The following is a 19,994-nucleotide window of genomic DNA, read 5'->3' on the forward strand; positions in this document are numbered from 1 at the left end:
CTCAAGGGATGCCTGCAAGAAACTCTTAACTTTGGGCTAACTTTATTTTTTTATTTGATAACTTCCAGTAGTACTCATATGTATGTGTGTGTGTGTATATATATATATATATATATATATTTTTTTTTTTTTTTTTTTTTTTTTTTTTTTTTTGAGATGGAGTCTTGCTCTGTCATGCAGGCTGGAGTATAGTGGCACAATTTCAGCTCACCAAAATCTCCGCCTCCTGGGTTCAAGTGATTCTCCTGCCTCAGCCTCCCGAGTAGCTGGGACTACAGGCGTGGCCATCATGCCTGGCTAATTTTTGTATTTTTAGTAGAGATGGGGTTTCCCCATGTTGGCCAGGCTGGTCTCTAATTCCTGACCTCAAGTTATCCGCTCGCCTCAGCCTCCCAAAACGCTGGGATTACAGGTGTGAGCCACCATACCTGGCTGTACTCATCTATTTCTACCCATCTCATGTGCTGATATTATTTTTAATTAAAGAAATACACAAATACATATTATAAAGCCATTATAGTACAAAAGAGGTGAATCATAATGTCCCATGCTAAAAACATGTCAGGATTGCAAACTATGAGATTTTTTGTGAACCCTATTATAAGCAAACTGAATTATTGCCCATTATGCCTTCTTTTGGCCTCTGTTGATATATTATAGAAAGCAGAACTGCTCATCAGGTCCCTACTGTTGCTTTGTCAGCTGTAAGCATAATCCTTGCTTTCTACTCTTTCTGGTTTAGGGAGCCGGTATCAGCATTATCTAGGTCAGAGGGCCTGTCATAATGATTTTTGGGTCTTATTCCCTCTAGCAATAAGAAAAACAGTATTATCTCAGTCACTGTGTGGATTCAGGTTATTGGAGATTCTTAACAATAAGCCCATTAACTTTTTTTTTTTTTTTAATTCCAGTTTTCAATTCAGGTTTTTAATTTTTCTCTCCTGGTTTGAGAAACTAATAAAGGGTTGTAAAATGCCTTAAATTCTATTTCTTGCCATCACTCTCAGAGGCCTAGCTTATGGGAGAAGAAGCCAGTGGAGGCTGGCAGGCAAAGGAGACACAGGATCCCCAGGCTGCTGCCCAAGGACAGATTGCAGGGGCGGCCAGGGCACAGGGTCGGAGTTTCTTGCGGGTTCAGGAGATGCAGGGGCTTGGGCTACCTGCCTTGTAGGGAATTGGAGAGTTGGAAGGAGTGTTGTGGAGGGCGAGCCCCAGAACTTCAGGATGTGGTGCTCTTTGAGGAAGGATGTCCTGTTCCTCCCGGTGCTCTGGCAAAATTAACTACATGCTGTTAACTAGGAAGCCTAGAGAGATGCAGGTGTGCCAGCCACCCCCATAGAAATGTCATTTAAAGCTGTGGGCTGGAAGAGGTCACCATGGGGCAAGTAGAGGACAGGGCTCAGCACAGATCCCTGGGGACACTCTTAAGGTTTAGAGGAGGAGCCAAGCGAGAAGCCAGGTGAGCAAAGTGTTTCGAGGAGGAAGGAGTACTTAGGTGTGTTGGAGGCTGTCCAGGTAATAAAGATGATGCGATGAGGGTGGTCCCTGGGCTGCCACCTAGAAGTATTAAGAGCATGGTGGAGACACTCTCCGTGCGGGGCTGGACAGGGGCGCCTCATGAGAGCGGGAAGAATAGGAGGTGCGGGGAGAATAGGAGGTAGAATGGAGGCAACACTTGAGAGCTACTCCCTCTTCCAAAACTTTTGCTGAAAATGCAAGCAGAGAAATGAAGAAGTAGCTGTAGGGAAACTGGGTCAATGGATGTTTTTACCTTTCTGTTTATTTATTTTTTTTTTGAAGATGGGAGATATTAGAGACTTTTGCAGCTGGAAATGATCCACTACAGAGAGAGAACTGATGATACAGAAAAAAAAGGAGATAAATTTGAAGTAAAATACTTGAGAAGGCCAGGGGAGAGGAGATCCAGAGCTGAGGGGAAGAGCTGACTTCTGATAGGAAACAGGGTCCCTGCCACACAGCATCTATCAGGAGGAAGCAGAGCTTGAGGGCAGAGATGCCAGCAGCTGATGCTGTTAGAAGTAGGAAGATGAAGGAACTCCTGGCTGATTGCTTTGATTTCCTCAATTAAATGACCACTAGTGGAGGGGAGGCAGCAGAAAGGCATAGAGGGAGTTTAAGGAGAGAAGAAAAGGTGTGGAGGAGACATTCTGAAGGGGCACAGTGAACATTCCAGGAAAATATTGGATTGCTGGGCAACATTGAGCGTACATTTGAAGATATCTATTAAACTGTTGAACCTAAGGATGTTTTTAGACTAGTTTTTAATTGGCATCATGGATCCAGAGTTATGCTAGAAGTTTCTTGGGATGATTTTAACTTGTATCTTCAAGAGAGAGAGATGTTAAATGCTTAACACGCACACACTACCAGTACCCTTTCCTATGCCCATGGCTAATCCTTTATGAGCTGTTTCCTCGCTTGGAGTCTGGAGTCTGGGTCCAGAACCCTTTCCTATCTGGGACACGAGGTAGCCACATCCAGCTGTTTCAATGGCCCAAAGTAAAACTTTTTTCTATCCTTAGAACAATACCAGAAAATATAACTTGCTGTCTGATACAGAGACCTACATGACTATTAGATTCTTTTCATGTGTGCTGGTTGCTTGAAAAATCAGAACGAAGGCTATCTTATTTTTTTAATAATGTTGTCTCTTTCCTCCCAAATATAAAAATGGTGCAAATTCATTATGGAAAATGCAAAAAATAAGGCTTCCTGCAAAGAAAATTGTTTAGAATATTACAATTCATAAATAACCACAGGTCACATCTACTTGCCTTCTTTGACCATTTGTATGCAAATGTGTGGATACATGTGTGTGCATACATGAATGTATATATATTTATTTACAGGTTCATATATATATTCATTTATACATTCATATATATATATGTATTCATTTGTACATTCATTTAGTGAAATGTGTTTTGAACTCATGGTGAATGCCAGACACACTCCTGTGTGCTGAGTGACATTACATTCTAGCAGGTACACACACTCCACTGCGCATATTCCCACTTCCCATAAACAATAAAATATGTTTGCATCTTGGCTATTTCTCTTAATATTGCCTTGTGAGGATGTTCTCACACTATTTTACATTCTCTAAAAGTTCCATATGTAGTTCCATATAATATTTCATCCTATGACTATGTCATGACTATTTCACCATTGTCTTATTGGTAAACACAATGGGTGCTCAATGTTTGGCTATGAACGCTGTTTTAAGGGCTCCAAATATACCACACATCCATCTCAGATATTTACATGCATCCATTCAGGGAAGCACATCACCACCAGGGATTCCTTCAGCTCTGCATGCTCACGAACACCCTAGGCTACATTGTCTACTGCTTCCACATCCTCACTTCCTTCCACGCCCCCTGGCTTGCAGATCCCAGACACATCAGTCCTCTCCTTTCTCTCCCTCCAGACAGGCCAGGCTTGTTCCACCTGAATCAGGGCTTTGGCACTAACCATTGATGTTGCCCAGAATATTCCACTCCCCAATGTGGTGGGGTCCTTCTTGTCAGTCAGATCTCCTTGAATGTCACTTCCTTGGGTTGCTTGTCCCTGAAAACCACTCCATCTAAAGAAGCCATCAGTCACTCTAACACAAACCCTCCACTTTAGGTTTTGCTATGAAACATCAATATTTGATTTTTTATTGCTAATTTTAAAAGTTGTCCACCTGCCACACCAAGGTGGGTGAGCCCCAGGAGGGTGAGAACCGTGGCTGTCTTATTTGTTGCTGTATCCCAAATGTGCGGAACAATGTCAAGCTTTTCAGAAGTATTTGTTGAATCAATGAATGAGGATCCTGAGGATTATAAGGTATATTCCTTTCCACTGGATAACTGGAAAGACTTGTCTGAGAATACATATATTTATATATAAATATATAAAATTATATAAAGAGTGATCTGCAATAACTGATATCCGAGAACAAAATTTCCTTACAAAACTCCAATCTTTTCAGAATAAAAACTTTGATTCCCACTTTTTTTATATAATAAAAGTTGTATTTCCAGATTATTTAGAAATTAGAGAAGATAAAAAGAAGGTATATCCCTGCCTGTTCTGGATCCAATTGGAAAAATATTGCATTAAAAGGGTCCCACCAGTTTGACATAATATTTTGATTGGAGGTCACTTCTGGAACTCACCTCTGTGGAGCACCTTTTCCTGGCGGACTCCATGATGAGGGTTACTGCCCAGCTGAGATGCACTCTGTCACACTGTGGGAAGGGAACCTTAAACATGATCTCATCACAGTTCCTTGGTGTACCTACCGATGGGGAAAATGAGGCCAAGAGAGGTGAAGAGAGAAGTTTACTGCGGCCCTGGAGGTAGCCAGTGGCAGAGATGTAAGTAGCCCTGCCTCTGACTCCTGGCTCATGGAGGTTTTCATCATGGTCCCCTCGCCACCTGGCTTGCCACAGTCCTCCCATCCTCTTTAGTGATGTGTCTCCTCTAGTTGTTCACCTATGTCCTAGGATGAAGAAGGAAATTTACCCTAAAGCAAACACTGTGGGAACTGCACTTTTTAAAGAAAAATTGTCTCCTTAGATATGGGTACTAAGGGAAGGAGCAAGCCCTGCGGGGAGAGTTAAGAACAGCTTCATGCCAACAGAACACATCATTCTCAGGCGCCAGGGTGAGTGAAGGAGAGGGGTGAATAGTTCTATAGGAACTTTCCAGGCCATTGAGTCTATGAGCTTGGTTGTAGTTTGACAATTTGGAGAAGGCTTTACTGCTATTTCTGGGAGTGACTCCTTGGCTAAGATCCCAGCAAGTTAGGATATTGCTTTGCTATTCTTACATGTGACCATCTTGGTAAAATATTTTCAATTTCTATAGCAGCAACCCATGAGCAGTTGTGGGATTTGGGAGGACTCCACAGTCTTGATTCCTCTGCTTGGGACATTTGTCTTTTTCAGGTTTCTGTTGTTTCTCTCCTCAGTTCTTTTATTTTAAAATGTATTTATTTATTTACTTTTAAGTAGGTAAGTTTGAAGGCATGTAAATGAAGTAGGAAGAATAGTTATCATAAAGTATATATTAATAAGAGTAGGTATAATAAATTCCGTCTACTTAGCTTTCACATTATTGACTTTTTCTTTGTTTTCTTAGCAAAGGTTCTTCCTTAAAAGTGCACAGCTTTTAAAAGGGCAAGCACATTTTCTTTAGGTACTGTAAACCAGGAGGGCCTCCTTGTGTTACAGCTGGGGAAGATCAGGTAGTAGTTGAAAAACACAATCAGCTGGGCACGGTGGCTCACACCTGTAATCCCAGAACTTTGGGAGGCCAAGGCGGGTGGATCGCTTGAGGTCAGGAGTTCAAGACCAGCCTGGCCAACATGGTGAAACCCTGTGTCTACTAAAAATAGAAAAATTAGCCAGGCATGGTTCAGGAACTTGTAATCCCAGCTACTCGGGAGGCTGAGACAGGAGAATCGCTTGAACCTGGGAGGCGGAGGTTACAGTGAGTCGAGATTGTGCCACTGCACTCCGGCCTGGGTGACGGAGCAAGACTCGGAAGGAAGGAAGGAAGGAAGGAGGGAAGGAAGGAGCGAGAGAGAGAGAGGGAGAGAGAGAGAGAGAAAGAAAGAAAGAAAGACAGACAGAAAGAAAGAAAGAAAGAAAGAAAGAAAGAGAAAGAAAGAAAAAGAAAGAAAGAAAGACACAATCAGAGCTGCTCATTCTATCATTATAGAGAGATGCAGCATCCTGAGTGATTTAGAGCGGTGGTCCTCAGCGTGTGATTCCCAGGCCAGCAGCAGCAACACCCGGGGCTTGTTAAACAAATTTTTTGGGACCCCACCCCAGGCCTTCAGAACCAGAAACCCTAGGAGTGGCCCTTGGTCTGTGTATTAAGAAGTCATCCAGGTGATTCTTACACAGGCAACAATTTGAGATCCACTGTTTACAATGTGTTTTCTGGAGTCCAGCTGCCCAGGTCCTATTTTAGCCTCAGCACTGATAAGCTATGTGACCTTGGGCAAGTTACCTAACTTCCCTAAACTTCAATATCCTTTGTCAAATAAAGCCTATGATAGGACCTACCTGGTGGGACTATTGTGCAGATTAAATGAATTACTTTATGAAGGTATTAGAATAGAGGCTCATAAAAAGTGCTAGGTAACTAACTGTTGGCTATTTTTTATGTTGGTATCAACTGCATCAAACACTATTAGTTAGCATTAATAATGACAATGAAATAATTTTTGGGTACTCATTGTCATAACCCATATAGTAAATGCAAACATCCTTCTTGGAGAAAAAATAGTTTTCAAGGAATTTGAAATGATTTGCTTGGGTTAACTATTGTATGTTCATGTGAATGCTGTATATCCATTCGAAAATTTTGGAAAGTACTATATCCCTGAATAATTTTAAGAGATAAATAATTCTCACCCAGCTCTCCACTCTCCCTTTTAGTATTTGAGTGATGTGTGGATTATCTGTAGATCAGTGAATAGAGAAGTAGGGAGGGCTCTCATTTCCTTCCCTGCTCTTTTCCTTCTTTTCTAATTTCTGATGCAAAGTGTCTGTTTTTGGTTTTAATTAAATGGGAGACCTGAGCACATCTGTGACCAAGTGATGGGGGCATGGTTTCTATCCCTGTCTCAGGTCCTAAAGAATTGCATCAGTTCCCCTGTTGAATCCCTTTCTCTTCTTGAGGGCTGCTTCTAGGTGACAGTGGAGGGGGAACTGGGCAGGGAGGGGAGGGCTCTGTGGCTGTGGACCTGCTGGGGTGGAGTCCTTCCGCTCTTAGGACCTACATGGATTCCCTCCCCCGTTCCAGGCAGAGTCTGTGGCCAGCACTGGTTTTGCCTTGAATACCTGTGTGGTTCTGCCTGCACTCTGCAACCTTAACCCTGTGATAGTTCACAGGGGGTTCCTGAGAGAGTTGTAACCGGTTGTGTGTTGAGGAGAGATACCTCATTAATGGGGTCAACACCCTGTCTTCTCCCTCTCTAAAATATAACACGGTTTCAAAAGAGAAAGCAAGTACCGGAGAAGGAGAATATGATGATGGCAGAGTGCTTCAACTACAGTGATTTTGGGTTAACTTAGTTATCTGTATTAAGCAAACACACAGGCAGAACATTTTATTCCTTTGTTTTTCTTACTGCCTGCCTCAACTGAAAGGTAGATATGAAAACCTTGACTTGATGAATAAAACATCTGGACTACAAATTATGACCCAGAAGTTCAGCTTCTCTAATATATTTCGATTCTTCTCTGTCCTGCATGTAGAAGCCAAGTGCAAATGCCTTAAAAGCAATTCTAGGCATAGCTGTTAATTTGGTTTCCTAATTATTTAGGTTTACATTCACACAAGTAGCCAATGCGTGTGAAACAACATGTTGAAAATTGAAATTTACAAGCATCGTTGTGGAGTGCTGGAAGATTTGCAGTAATCTAGAAAGATCATTTGGGTGGCTAATGAAGCTCCCGAACATGTGTAGGCAGTTATCACTCAGAGTATTGACTGAACAGGTGAGCGTGCTGTATAAATTTGTGTAATTGCTTAACTAAGCAAATAGCTTTCAGTTGCTTTTACATAATAATTTTACTTAAAGGGTAAATACTTCCCCTTTTCTCCCTCCTTTCTGCCACATCCTGTTCAGTTTCTAGGGCTTTAATATCTTGTACTCTTGCTCTTGCTTTTCCTCGAAATGGAAATCCAACTCCTTTGAGAAGAATGCAACTGCTTCCTGTCGTGACAGGAGCGGACCTCGCTCTGAAGGTGGAGTGTTTGGGTTGGAAGCCTTGAAGCCTGTCCTTGAGATGCCCACTCTGTAATATGCAGATAGTCTTGGCGCTTTTGGCCTTTGTATCCCTGTTTCTCATTGAAACATAAATCTGTTTTGCTGTTGTGGTTTCGTTTGTCAACACTCTTCCCTTTGCTTTTGCCCCGTAAGGCTCAGAACGCCCAGCAGCTCCATGAACGAATCCAGTCCTCGAGTATGGACGCCAAGCTGGAAGCCCTGAAGGACTTGGCCAGCCTCTCCCGGGATGTCACGTTTGCCCAGGAGTTTATAAACCTGGACGGCATCTCTCTCCTCACGCAGATGGTGGAGAGCGGCACTGAGTAAGCGTCTTTTTTCCTAACTTCCACAGCTGTCCTGTGTGCCTCCGCATTTTGAATATTGTTACATTCCTTACACTTGCAAACTCTGTTTTAAAGACCAGAGCCTTGGTTAGACTCAGGAAAAAAATAGTTTTTAAGATAGTGGCGAGGCAGTGGGTTTGTAATTTCAGGAGTTCGCCATTCTTTGCCCACCAACATCTAGTATCTGAGACAAAATAGAAATCCATCAAATGCTGGAAATTTCAGATTTATGTGGAAAAATGTCATGTCATTATCTCAGAGGGCCTTGGCAACAATGAAATTACAACTCGACAAAACATTAATCCCTCATATTCATTGCCTATCCCTAAGAAAAATTTTCCCTCCCTTAATCCATTAAAAAATCAGATTACCTAATTATGTTTCTTTTTTCTTTGACAGCTCAAGCTAGTTCAAGTTATGTTTCCAAGTATAAAACCAGGTCAAGATATAATCCCTGAAGTAATTTTAAAACTTAACACTTGAATGATTAAATACTTGTCATTAATTACTTGAAACTAAATGCAGTCAACATGTATTAACTACCTTCTGTGTGCGTGCAAAAGAGTTGAACATGGGAAAATTTTTTCATATGAGCTTGCCTTCCTTCTATTGTGTATAATTCCTCCTGAGAGCCAGGAGTCTAGAGGGCGGACCCATTATCTCTCTCTCTCTCTCTCTTTTTTTATTTGAGATGGAGTCTTTGTCGCCTAGGCTGGAGTGCAGTGGTGCAATCTCTGTTCACTGCAACCTCCACCTCCTGGGTTCAAGTGATCCTCCCACCTCAGCCTCCTGAGTAGCTGGGATTTCAGGCATGTGCCACCACACCCAGCTAGTTTTTTTTTTTTGTTTTTTTTTTTTGGGAGATGGAGTCTCACTCTGTTGACAGGCTGGAGTGTGGTGGGACGATCTCGGTTCACTGCAAGCTCTGCCTCCTGGGTTCAAGCGATTCTCCTTCCTCAGACTCTCGAGTAGCTGGGACTCCAAGCTTGTGCCACCACACCTAGCTAATTTTTGTATTTTTAGTAGAGATGGGGTTTCACCATGTCAGCCAGGATGGTCTCGATCTCTTGACCTCGTGATCTGCCTGCATCGGGCTCCCAAGGTGTTGGGATTACAGGCGTGAGTCACCACGTCTGGCCTAATTTTTGTATTTTTAGTAGAGATAGGGTTTTACCATGTTGGCCAGGCTGGTCTTGAACTCCTAACCTCAAATGATCTGCCTTCCTCTGCCTCCCAAAGTGCTGGGACTACAGGCATGTGACACCACACCCAGCTAATTTTTGTGTTTTTGGTAGAGACGGGGTTTCACCATGTCAGCCAGATGGTCTCGATTTCTTGACCTCGTGATCCTCCCACCTCGGCCTCCCAAGATGTTGGGATTACAGATGTGAGCCACTGTGTCCAGCCTAATTTTTGTATTTTTAGTAGAGATGGGGTTTCACCACGTTGGCCAGGCTGGTCTTGAACTCTTGACCTCAGGTGGTCTGCCTGCCTCTGCCTCCCAGAAGTGCTGGGACTTGGGACTACAGGCGTGTGACACCACACCCAGCTAATTTTTGTATTTTTAGTAGAGACAGGGTTTCACCATGTCAGCCAGGATGGTCTCGATATCTTGACCTCGTGATCCGCCCACCTTGGCTTCCCAAAGTGTTGGGATTATAGGCGTGAGCGACCCTGCCTGGCCTAATTTTTGTATTTTTAGTAGAGATGGGGTTTCACCACGTTGGCCAGTCTGGTCTCAAACTCCTGACCTCAAGTGATCCACCTGCCTCTGCCTCCCAAAGTGCTGGGATTACAGGCGTGAGCCACCACGCCTGGCTGGAACCCGTTAAATCTCAAAGAGCCTCACAGAGGAGATGAGTGTGAACTGTCCTTGAGGGAGTTGAAGTTCCATCATGAGGGAGGAAGGAATGTCCCTTCCTGCTGGGGAGCTTTCTCTCTGGTGTGACTGTGGAGCATGAGGAGCCAGGCGGGGCCAGCTCTTATGTTGGTGGAGAGGCAACTCCTTTAACCACTGAATGCTGAATGCCCGGTAGGATGAGCAGGAGGCTGCCCCTGCCATGTGGTCAGGTGCTATTGGCAGAGACTAGTAGAGCATACAATTTAAAGCATGTGAAATTGCTGAATCAATTAATTGCATATGAATATGCTAAGTTAATAATGTGCAGTGTCAGGATAGGCATTTATTATGAAAGAGTAAATATCATTGAGAATGGAGGTTTAAAACTGGGTTGTTTAAAGGGTACCTAGTAATACAGAGAATGAATTGATAACTCTGCATGTTAGAGATCTTTCTGGGCCCCTCCCCTTCTGTCCCCTTCCTCTCCTTTCCCTCCCTCCCTCCCTTCTCCCTTCCCTTCTTCCTCCCTTCTCCCTTCCCTTCCCTTCCCCCGCCCCTCTCCCTCCCTTTCTTCCTTCCTTTCTTCCTTCCCTCCTTCTCCCTTCTCCTCTCCCTCCCTTCCCTTTGTCCTCCTCTCCCCTCCCCTCCCCTTTTCCCTCCCCTTTTCCCTCCCCTTTTCCCTCCCCTTTTCCCTCCCCTTTTCCCTCCCCTTTTCCCTCCCCTTTTCCCTCCCCTTTTCCCTTCCTTCCTTCCTTCCTTCCTTCCTTCCTTCCTTCCTTCCTTCCTTCCTTCCTTCCTTCCTCCTTCTCCTCCTTCCATCCTCCCTCCCTCCTACACTTGGCATCATCTGGCCTCTGCAGTTGGTACTAGTGAAAACATTTTTTTCCTCATTCAAAGACAAGATATTCTTTAGAGTTTGGAGTTGGGGATCTTAACTCACAGTCAAGTAGATAAAATCCCTAGAACTGAATAATGTGAAGAACATCAAGTCAGAGAAGACTGACAAACAGGCCTGAGTGATCGGGAAAGGGTCAACTGTAGACAGGTATCATTTATTTTTTTCAAGGATGATGAAACCTCTGCTTATGAAAGTTTGGGCATACCTCAACGTGGAGTGGTACAGGGAAACGTAAACCCTGGATGTTGTCAGAATCCAGTGTGGTTACTGTAAGCTGGAACTGGAGCTTGAATCAGCGAGAGGGAATTGAATAAGTTTAAGGATCCAAGGAGCTTGGCAAAGGAATGGATACAGAGGGTCCTGTCTGTGAGGGGAGCTCCAGGCTGGAAGCTGGTCTGGAGTGTGTCAGGATCCTATTGCCTGTTTCTGGGGAGCAGAGGAGGAGGACGAGTTGTTATAAACACCTTCACTCATCACTGGATTACTTCATGTACCTGCCAGACATGGTAGCCTATACTACATACCCCCCACTGCTTCTGGTGGGAGAGTGGGGCCGGGGGGAGGCTGCCTCGGCAACACTAACATGTTAAATAAAAATGTAAAAATGTTTACCCCTGTTTATTGATTAAGCTAAGTCCCAGCCATTGATATGTCAAGGACAATGCATCAGAGCCAGTTGTAATGTCACCTGCTGATATGAGTTGGTTCTGCCACAAGTACCTAGGTATCCAGGGCTTGAGCTCTGGCACATTCAGAATGATATTGTGCAAATACTTCTGAAATTATTAGAATTGCAATTGTAATTACGGTTACTTTACCATGGTAAAGACAGCAAAGCAGGGGCCCATGTGATCTGCATTCTGAACAGGGGCCTGTGGCGGAGCCCCTCGCCTCCAGAGGCCGGCAGTTATAGACTTTGACAATGAAACTGCCTACTAGGAGCTTTTGTTTTCAGTTTCTCATTGCTTTACTTTGCTAGGGCTGCCATAACAAAATACCACAGACTGAGTGGCGTAAACAACAGAAACTTTATTTTTCCTCAGAGTTCTGGAAGCTGCAAGTCCATGATCAAGGTGTTGGCAGGGTTGGTTTCTGCTGAGGTTGCTCTGGATTGTGAATGGCTGCCTTCTCTCTCTGTCCTCATGTGCACATCCCTGTTTTTTCTTTTTGTGTTCAAATCTCCTTTTCTTATAAGGACAAGAGTCAGATTGGATTAGGGCCACCTAATGGCTTCATTTTAAATTAATCACCTCTTGAAAGGGCTTATCTCCAAATACTGTCCCATTCTGAGGTACTGGGGTTTAGGGCTTAAACATGTGAATTATGAGGGGCCACACTTCAGTCCGTAATGCTTATAAAAGGGACACAACCATTTTTGCTTTAAAAGAAAAAGAGTAAGAACTGATGCTATGTATGTGCCTTGTCAACATTCTTACTTTTTCTCAGTGCTGTGGCCTTGCTTTATGACACATTTCCACCTGAAGAACAGCCCAAAAGATCCACCATTCCTCAGACCCAGGATGGGGGACAGCAGGTCTGAATTCTATCTCCATGTTGCACACATATTATACTATGTGAGAGAATGTCAATATTGAATGTACTTTATGTGAACTAAAGCAACTGAATGCCTTTTTTAAAAAAAGGAGTATCACGCTTATTAATATCTTAACTACAGTCATGCACTGCATAGGAACATTTCTATCAGTGATGGACCACAAATATAATGGTGGTCTCATGAGATTATAATGGAGCTGTCCTATACAGCTGTGCCATTTTTTAGTCTTTCATACCATAGTTTTACTATACCTTTTCTCTGTTTAGATACACAAATATTTGCTATTGTGTTACCATTGCCTACACTACTCAGCATAGTAACATGCTGTACTGGTTTGTAGCCTAGAAGCAATAAGCTGTGCCACATAACCCAGGTGTGTCATAGGCTATACCGTGCATGTTTGTCTAAGTACACTCTACGATGTTCACACAACAAAATCACCTAATGATGCATTTCTTAGCATGTATCCCATTGTTAAGCAACACGTGACTGTATTTATAATAATCAGTAAGCCGTCCCAGTATGATACATACAGCCAGGTTTCAGACAGATAAACAGAGCTTAAGGCCAGGTGTTGGGTGAATTCTCTTTTGCATTTGTCTCTTACACTTTCCCATCACACTATGTTTGTGGGAAGGAATGATGTCTCTCTGGGTCACCTTTGGTGTCCCCCTTCCTGTTTTATGTAAGTTCAAAGTTATGCTATTTTTGGGGATGGAGGAAGGAGGGACTGGAGTTCCAAGGCCTCCTGCCTTCCTTCTGCTGGTCCTGCATCTCACACTCAGAGGTGGCTTATTTAATAAACAGCAAATTTTTCAGATCTTTTGCTAAGATTAAAAAGAAAAGAGAAAGCCATTTTTCTTATAAGAAATCCTGGCTTCTCTGTTAAACTTAGAGCAAGACTTCAATTAATTAACAGGAAACCTTTGGGATAGAAACCACATAAATTAAATAGATCTTGCAATTTGGAAGGCATTTAGTCATGACTCCTGGGCAAGGTTCCAGCTGGAGAAGGTGGTCATTTCCTCAGCAGGACCCGTGGAAATTTTCATAAATGTTGAAGAAATGTTGCTAGAATTTTTCTCCTTACTTTTAGGAATAATGAGATTCAGAGATGACTTGCCTGCTCCTTGTTACCCAAGGCTGGACTTTTTTTTTTTTTTTTTAATACCTTAAGTTCTTGGATACATGTGCAGAACGTGCAGGTTTGCTACATAGGTATACACATGCCATGGTGGTTTGCTGCACCCAAAACCTGTCGTCTGCATTAGGTATTTCTCCTAATGTTATCCCTACCCTAGCCTCTCATCCCCTGACAGGACCTGGTGTGTGGATGTTCCCCGCCCTGTGTCTATGTGTTCTCATTGTTCAGCTCCTGCTCGTGAGTGAGAACATGTGGTGTTTGGGTTTCTGCTCTTGTGTTAGTTTGCTGAGAATGATGGTTTCCAGCTTCATCCATGTCCCTGCAAAGGACATGACCTCATCCTTTTTTATGGCTGCATAGTATTCCATGGTGTATATGTGCAACATTTTCTTTATCCAGTCTATCATTGATGGACATTTGGGTTGGTTCCAAGTCTTTGCTATTGTGAACAGTGCTGAAATAAACATACATGTGCATGTGTCTTTATAGTAGAATGATTTATAATCCTTTGGGTATATACCCAGTAATGGAATTGCTGGGTCAAATGTTATTTCTCTTTCTAGATCCTTGAGGAATCGCCAGACTGTCTTCCACAATGGTTGAATTAATTTACACTCCCACCAACAGTGTAAAAGCATTCCCATTTCTCCACATCCTCTTCAGCATCTGTTATTACTTGACTTTTTAATGATCACCATTCTAACTGGCATGAGATGGTATCTCATTGTGGTTTTGATTTGCATTTCTCTAATGACCAGTGATGGTGAGCTTTTTTTCATGTTTGTTGGCCACATAAATGTCTTACTTTGAGAAGTGTGTCTTCATATCCTTCACCCACTTTTTGGTAGGGTTGTTTTTTTCTTGTAAATTTGTTTAAGTTCCTTGTAGATTTTGGATATTAGCCCTTTGTCAGATGGCTATATTGCAAAATTTTTCTCCCTTTCTGTAGGTTGCCTGTTCACTCTGATGATAGTTTCTTATGCTGTGCAGAAGCTCTTTAGTTTAATTAGATCCCATTTGTCTATTTTGCCTTTGTTGCAGTTGCTTTTGGTGTTTTAGTCATGAAGCCTTTGCCCACACCTACGTCCTGAATGGTATTCTAGGTTTTCTTCTAGGGTTTTTATGGTTTTAGGTCTTACGTTTAAGTCTTTAATCCATCTTGAGTTAATTTGTGTATAAGGTGTAAGGAAGTGGCACAGTTTTAGTTTTCTGCATATGGCTAGCCAGTTTTCCCAGCACCATTTATTAAATAGGGAATCCTTTCCCCATTGCTTGTTTTTGTCAGGTTTGTCAAAGATCAGATGGCTGTAGATGTGTGGCATTATTTCTGAGGCCTGGTTCTGTTCCATTGGTCTATGTATCTCTTTTGGTACCAGTACTATGGTGTTCTGGTTACTGAAGCCTTGTAGTATAGTTTGAAGTTAGGTAGCATGATACCTCCAGCTTTGTTCTTTTTCCTTAGGAATGTCTTGATTATATGGGCTCTTTTTTGGTTCCATATGAAATTTGAAGTAGTTTTTTCTAATTCTATGAAGAAAGTCAATGGTAGCTTGATGGGGATAGAATAGAATCTATAAATTACTTTGGGCAGTATGGCCATTTTCATGATATTGATTCTTTCTATCCATGAGCATGGAATGTTTTTTCCTTTTTTGCATCCACTCTTATTTCCTTGAGCAGTAGTTTGTAGTTCTCCTTGAAGAGGTCCTTCACATCCCTTTTAAATTCTATTCCTAGGTATTTTATTCTCTTTGTAGCAATTGTGAATGGGAGTTCACTCATGACTTGGTTCTCTGTTTGCCTATTATTGGTGTATAGGAATGCTTGTGATTTTTGCACATTGATTTTGTATCCTGAGACTTTGCTGAAGTTGCTTATCAGCTTAAGGAGATTTTAGGCTGAGATGATAGGGTTTTCTAATTATACAGTCATGTCATCTACAAACAGAGACAATTTGATTTATTCTCTTCCTATTTGAATATGCTTTATTTCTTTCTCTTGCTTGATTGCCCTGGCCAGAACTTCCAATACTATGTTGAATAGGAGTGGTGAGAGAGGGCATGCTTGTCTTGTGCCGGTTTTCAAAGGGAATGCTTCCAACTTTTGCTCATTCAGTATGATATTGGCTGTGGGTTTGTCATAAATAGCTCTTATTATTTTGAGATCTTCATAAGTGAAGGGCTTTTAAAAGGTCTCTCTCCAGCTGGTACTGGGTGGGGCCATGGAGCAAAGTCAGTAAAAGAGGAACAATGAGGAAGTGTCATTTTGACAGAGCATGAGCGCAGTGTTTAAAACCTGAGTTTAATTGTTCTATCCTTGATGGAGTTTTGAAATTTCATTCCTAATTTCTGCTTCAAACATAGGTGTGGAAGCAAATACAGCTGTGGGGAGACGTGTTGCCCCAGCCTGAGCAACAAAAGGAATACTGAGGAATGGACAGTGTTTCCAGAAACAATTATCAAAAAGATGGATATCAAAACGTTTCTCAGAAATGATATATTTTATTTTATTTGAAAGAAGAAATTCTGTCCACAACTCTAAGTCCAATGTCATAAAAAATACTGCTCTTCTTTGGGTTTTAATAAAACACCGCAGTCTTTGTCCATGCCTCTGTGCACACAGACAATGAGACAGCCTACTTATGTGTCCTTCCACTGTTAGTCAGTCATCACTAGGGGCAGAAAAACAGGGGAAACATTTCCAAGAATGAAAGGGCAGGGTACTTGTAGTTTCCTTCCCACTTGGCAATGTGATGGGAAAATTACGCTGCTGGAATATGAGTAAGCTGTAACACCACCCTGGGCAGGAAAGTCAATTGCGAACAAAAGTTAAATTCATGTATTTTTGATGAACTTGGAAAGTTTCTGGTTTTTTTTTTTTTGAGACGGAGTCTTGCTTTGTCACCCAGGCTGGAGTGCAGTGGTGTGATCTTGGCTCACTGCAAGCTCCGCCTCCCAGGTTCACGCCATTCTCCTGCCTCAGCCTCCCAAGTAGCTGGTACTACTGGCACCTGCCACCACACCTGGCTAATTTTTTGTATTTTTAGTAGAGATGGGGTTTCACCGTGTTAGCCAGGATGGTCTTGATCTCCTGACCTTGTGATCCACCCACCTCAGCCTTCTAAAGTGCTGGGATGGAAAGTTTTTTTAAATTAACTTTCTTTTCTTATGAAAAATTATGATGTCATTTGAAAAGTATATAAAGAAGCAGAAATAAAAAATAAGAATCATTTGTAGTGTGCGTTTCCATAGACAACCATTTTTAATATCTTGATGAATATCCTTTTTAGATACACACATATGCACAGGCTTTATAAAAGTAGAATTATAATACTCATGTTTTTATAACCTGCTTTTTGTACCTAGCAATATTTCCATGTGATTAAATATTATTCTCCCCTGTCATTTTTGTTGCATGCATACTGTTTCATTTTTGCAGCTTTATAGCTTATTATGTGCAATTAATATACAATACAATAATTTGAAGAATGTGCATAGTATGGTGAACTATTTCCCTATTGTAGGACATTTATATTGTTTTCAGGGTTTTTCTCTGAACTTTTATTTTATTTTATCTTACTTTTTTTTGAGTCAGAGCCTTGCTCTGTTGCCCAGGCTGGAGCGCAGTGGCACAATCATAGCTCACTGCAGCCTTGACCTCTAGGACTTAAGCAGTCCTCCTGCCTCAGCCTCCTGAGTAGGTAGGGACTACAGGTGCCACCACACCTGGCTAATTTTTAAATACTTTTTATAGAGACAAAGGTCTCTCTGTGTTGCCCAGGCTGGTGTTGAACTGGTCTCAAGTAATCCTCCTGCCTTGGCCACCCAAAGTGCTGGGATTATAGGTGTGAGCTACCGGGCTTGGCTTTCTGAATATTTTTAAATCAGCTTTTCTTTTAGGAAAATTTTTGTGGATATTTAATGAATTTTCTTGGAATAAAATTCCTGACTCAGAGAATATATACATTTTACAGCTGCGTTAAAATAAGAATAGCCCAATAGCTTGCAGAAATGTTCTAATTTATACTTTACCATTCTCGTAGGATTATGTCTATTTCCAATACCTTGGTCAATACTGCGCTGGTTTTCTGTTTTTCCTCAGAAAGATAGCAGTGGTATTTGTGGAGTTCTCACTAATCTGGGGAATTTATAAGTGCTGTTTTATTTGTTTCATTGAGGTCATTTCTCCAAAATCTGGCTGTATTAGGAACACTGGAAGGAGTCCCATAGTTATTTTAGTGATACGTAAAGTTCTTAGGTAATTGTCTTAAAAAGAAACATTAAGTGTATAAATTATTAGTCTCCTCCCCACTCTGTCACACATATGACACAGATGGAAAAGTCTAGTGCTGTGTGTATGTATATTACATGTATATAAAAATTGTCATCATTGTTGCATTAATACAAGAACAGTCTTGAAACAGGTTCCCTCCGTCTCATGTTAACCTTTCATTATTCAAATTCTTTTCATCTTGCCTGAACCGAGGTGTTTTCATTTTCTGGGTGTTGTGAAAACTGAGGTATAACTTGAATTATACACTTTGCTTTGATGTTCCCTAGCACCCACACTTGAGATGGATTTGTATGTTTTATTGATTCAGCGAAATGTATATTACTGAGTGCTGAACCATACTCCTCACACTGGGTTGGGCATGTGAGGCATAAGAGGAGGTGCATGGAGGATAACACAAAGATGTATATGACAGTTTTACATTATGTGTGACCTTTTCCGGAATTTTGCCTTCACACAAAAGATGAATTTCTTTTTTGAAACTTTGTTAACCTCCAAGGACACAGATGATCAGCTCTAACTTATGCCATTGCCTCTGAGAACTTGGTGTCTCTTAGAAGTCTTGGCTGTTCTGGAAAGTCCAGTGCAGGCCAAAGCAATTCATCTACTCACTGCCTTGCAGCCAAGGCCAGCTGACACCATGCACGTTTTGCACTTTACCTCCTCAGAGACCACAGACCCAGCCAGAAAGAAGCTGCTCCTGTGGTCTCTGCAGTCAACTCCAGCTGTGATGGCTGCCACATCTTCCCAACGCTTTCTGCTGTTTTCTTGGAGCCTGCAGTGCACTCGGCATTGCTCAGGGAGCTCCAACTGGAACAGCTCTTGAGGGCTCTGCCAGAAATTTGCATCACAAAGGCCAAAGAGGCCAACCTTCTTGGGCTTTGTCAGAGATTGTGTGGCAGAAAATTCCCTAAACAGGATCTGCCCCCTCCTCACTCCTTTTGCTTTCTCTGTGCATCTTTGTCCTTCACTCTGGTAATGGAAATGAGAAAGGGTCACACAGCCCATTTGAAGAAGAGATTATCTTCTGTTGGTGAAAAAAAAAATGCTGTTCCTTGGGCTGAGGTGAGAGATTTCTGGCCACTGTGAAACATCAACCTTTCCAGAGTAATTTCTCTTCTAGTCACGTTTCTCTAAAAAAAATGAGTATATTGAGACACACACACACACACACACACACACACACACAATCCCACTTAGGGTGATAGACAGACGTTGCAACAAAAATTTCTCTTCTCCTATGCGTAATCTGAAGCCAAAGTGAGGATGCAAATTTGAGGAGTAAGAAGCACTGTGACTCAGCACTGAGTTATGTCTGTGCTCTGGTCAGGGAGAGCTCTCCAAGGTCAGGGATGCTAGAGGAGGTGGAACTCATATAAAAACCATAAGCATGCTCAGGCCCCAGGCCAGAAAGTTATTTGAAAAGTTTACAGCAACTGCTTTATTACATACACACACACACACACACACACACACACATTTTATTTCAAAGCCATTTTAAACTTGCAAGAACAGAGCAGAAAATCCCCACTTGCTCTTTTCCCAGAGACCCCATTTAAGTTTCACCTATTGTCCCAGCTCTGTCCTTTAATGGAAAGAATCTAGCTCCAGGTGGCACCTTGCACCCAGGTGGCCCGTCTCCTCCTAGTCCCCTCTGATCTGAAATTGTTCTTCACTTGCTCCTTTTCTTTCATGACTTTGGTGTTTTTAAATTATAGGTCAGCCATTTTATAGAATACCCTCTAATTTGGGTTTGTTAAAGGGTAATTTGTTAAAGGTAATTTTCATGGAAAAGTAAAATCCTAACTCTCATACAGATGTGAAAATTGATTATACAAATTGGGTAATTCTTGTCACACCCAACTAAGTCACAGTGGAGGAGCTGAGGCAAAAAGCACATGGGCACATGGCATCTGCTCCAAGAATTGAATTGTCTGCAAGTCCAGCTGCTAAGATGGCCTGATGTAATCCTAAGACCAGTTTAATCTAGTAGCTGCTGAAATGACCTGCTGTGACTCTAGGACTGGTTTTACCTACCACTGTCACTCACCAATCAGAGCTTAGCAGCTCTCAAAAATTCTAGTGCCTATAAGCTTTCTTTCAAAACCATAGGTAACATTCCTATTTC

The 19,994-nt window shown here is 42.1% G+C and overlaps 1 protein-coding gene across 13 annotated transcripts in view; it reads left to right on the forward strand.

Moving 5' to 3' along the window:
- The window catches only part of ELMO1 (engulfment and cell motility 1), a 594,311-nt gene that overhangs the window by 179,913 nt on the left and 394,404 nt on the right, over nucleotides 1-19,994 (forward strand). For all 13 annotated transcript variants that reach the window (XR_008660142.2, XM_055293399.2, XM_055293401.2 and 10 more), the window contains exon 6: nucleotides 7,949-8,118. Coding sequence is in view for 12 of the 13 variants with exons in the window: in XM_055293399.2 (XP_055149374.1) it covers nucleotides 7,949-8,118 (170 nt within the window). In the remaining variant the exon portion in view is untranslated. The remainder of the gene's footprint in view (nucleotides 1-7,948; nucleotides 8,119-19,994) is intronic.

Source organism: Symphalangus syndactylus, chromosome 9, assembly GCF_028878055.3.
Source record: "Symphalangus syndactylus isolate Jambi chromosome 9, NHGRI_mSymSyn1-v2.1_pri, whole genome shotgun sequence".
Lineage (NCBI taxonomy): Eukaryota > Metazoa > Chordata > Mammalia > Primates > Hylobatidae > Symphalangus > Symphalangus syndactylus.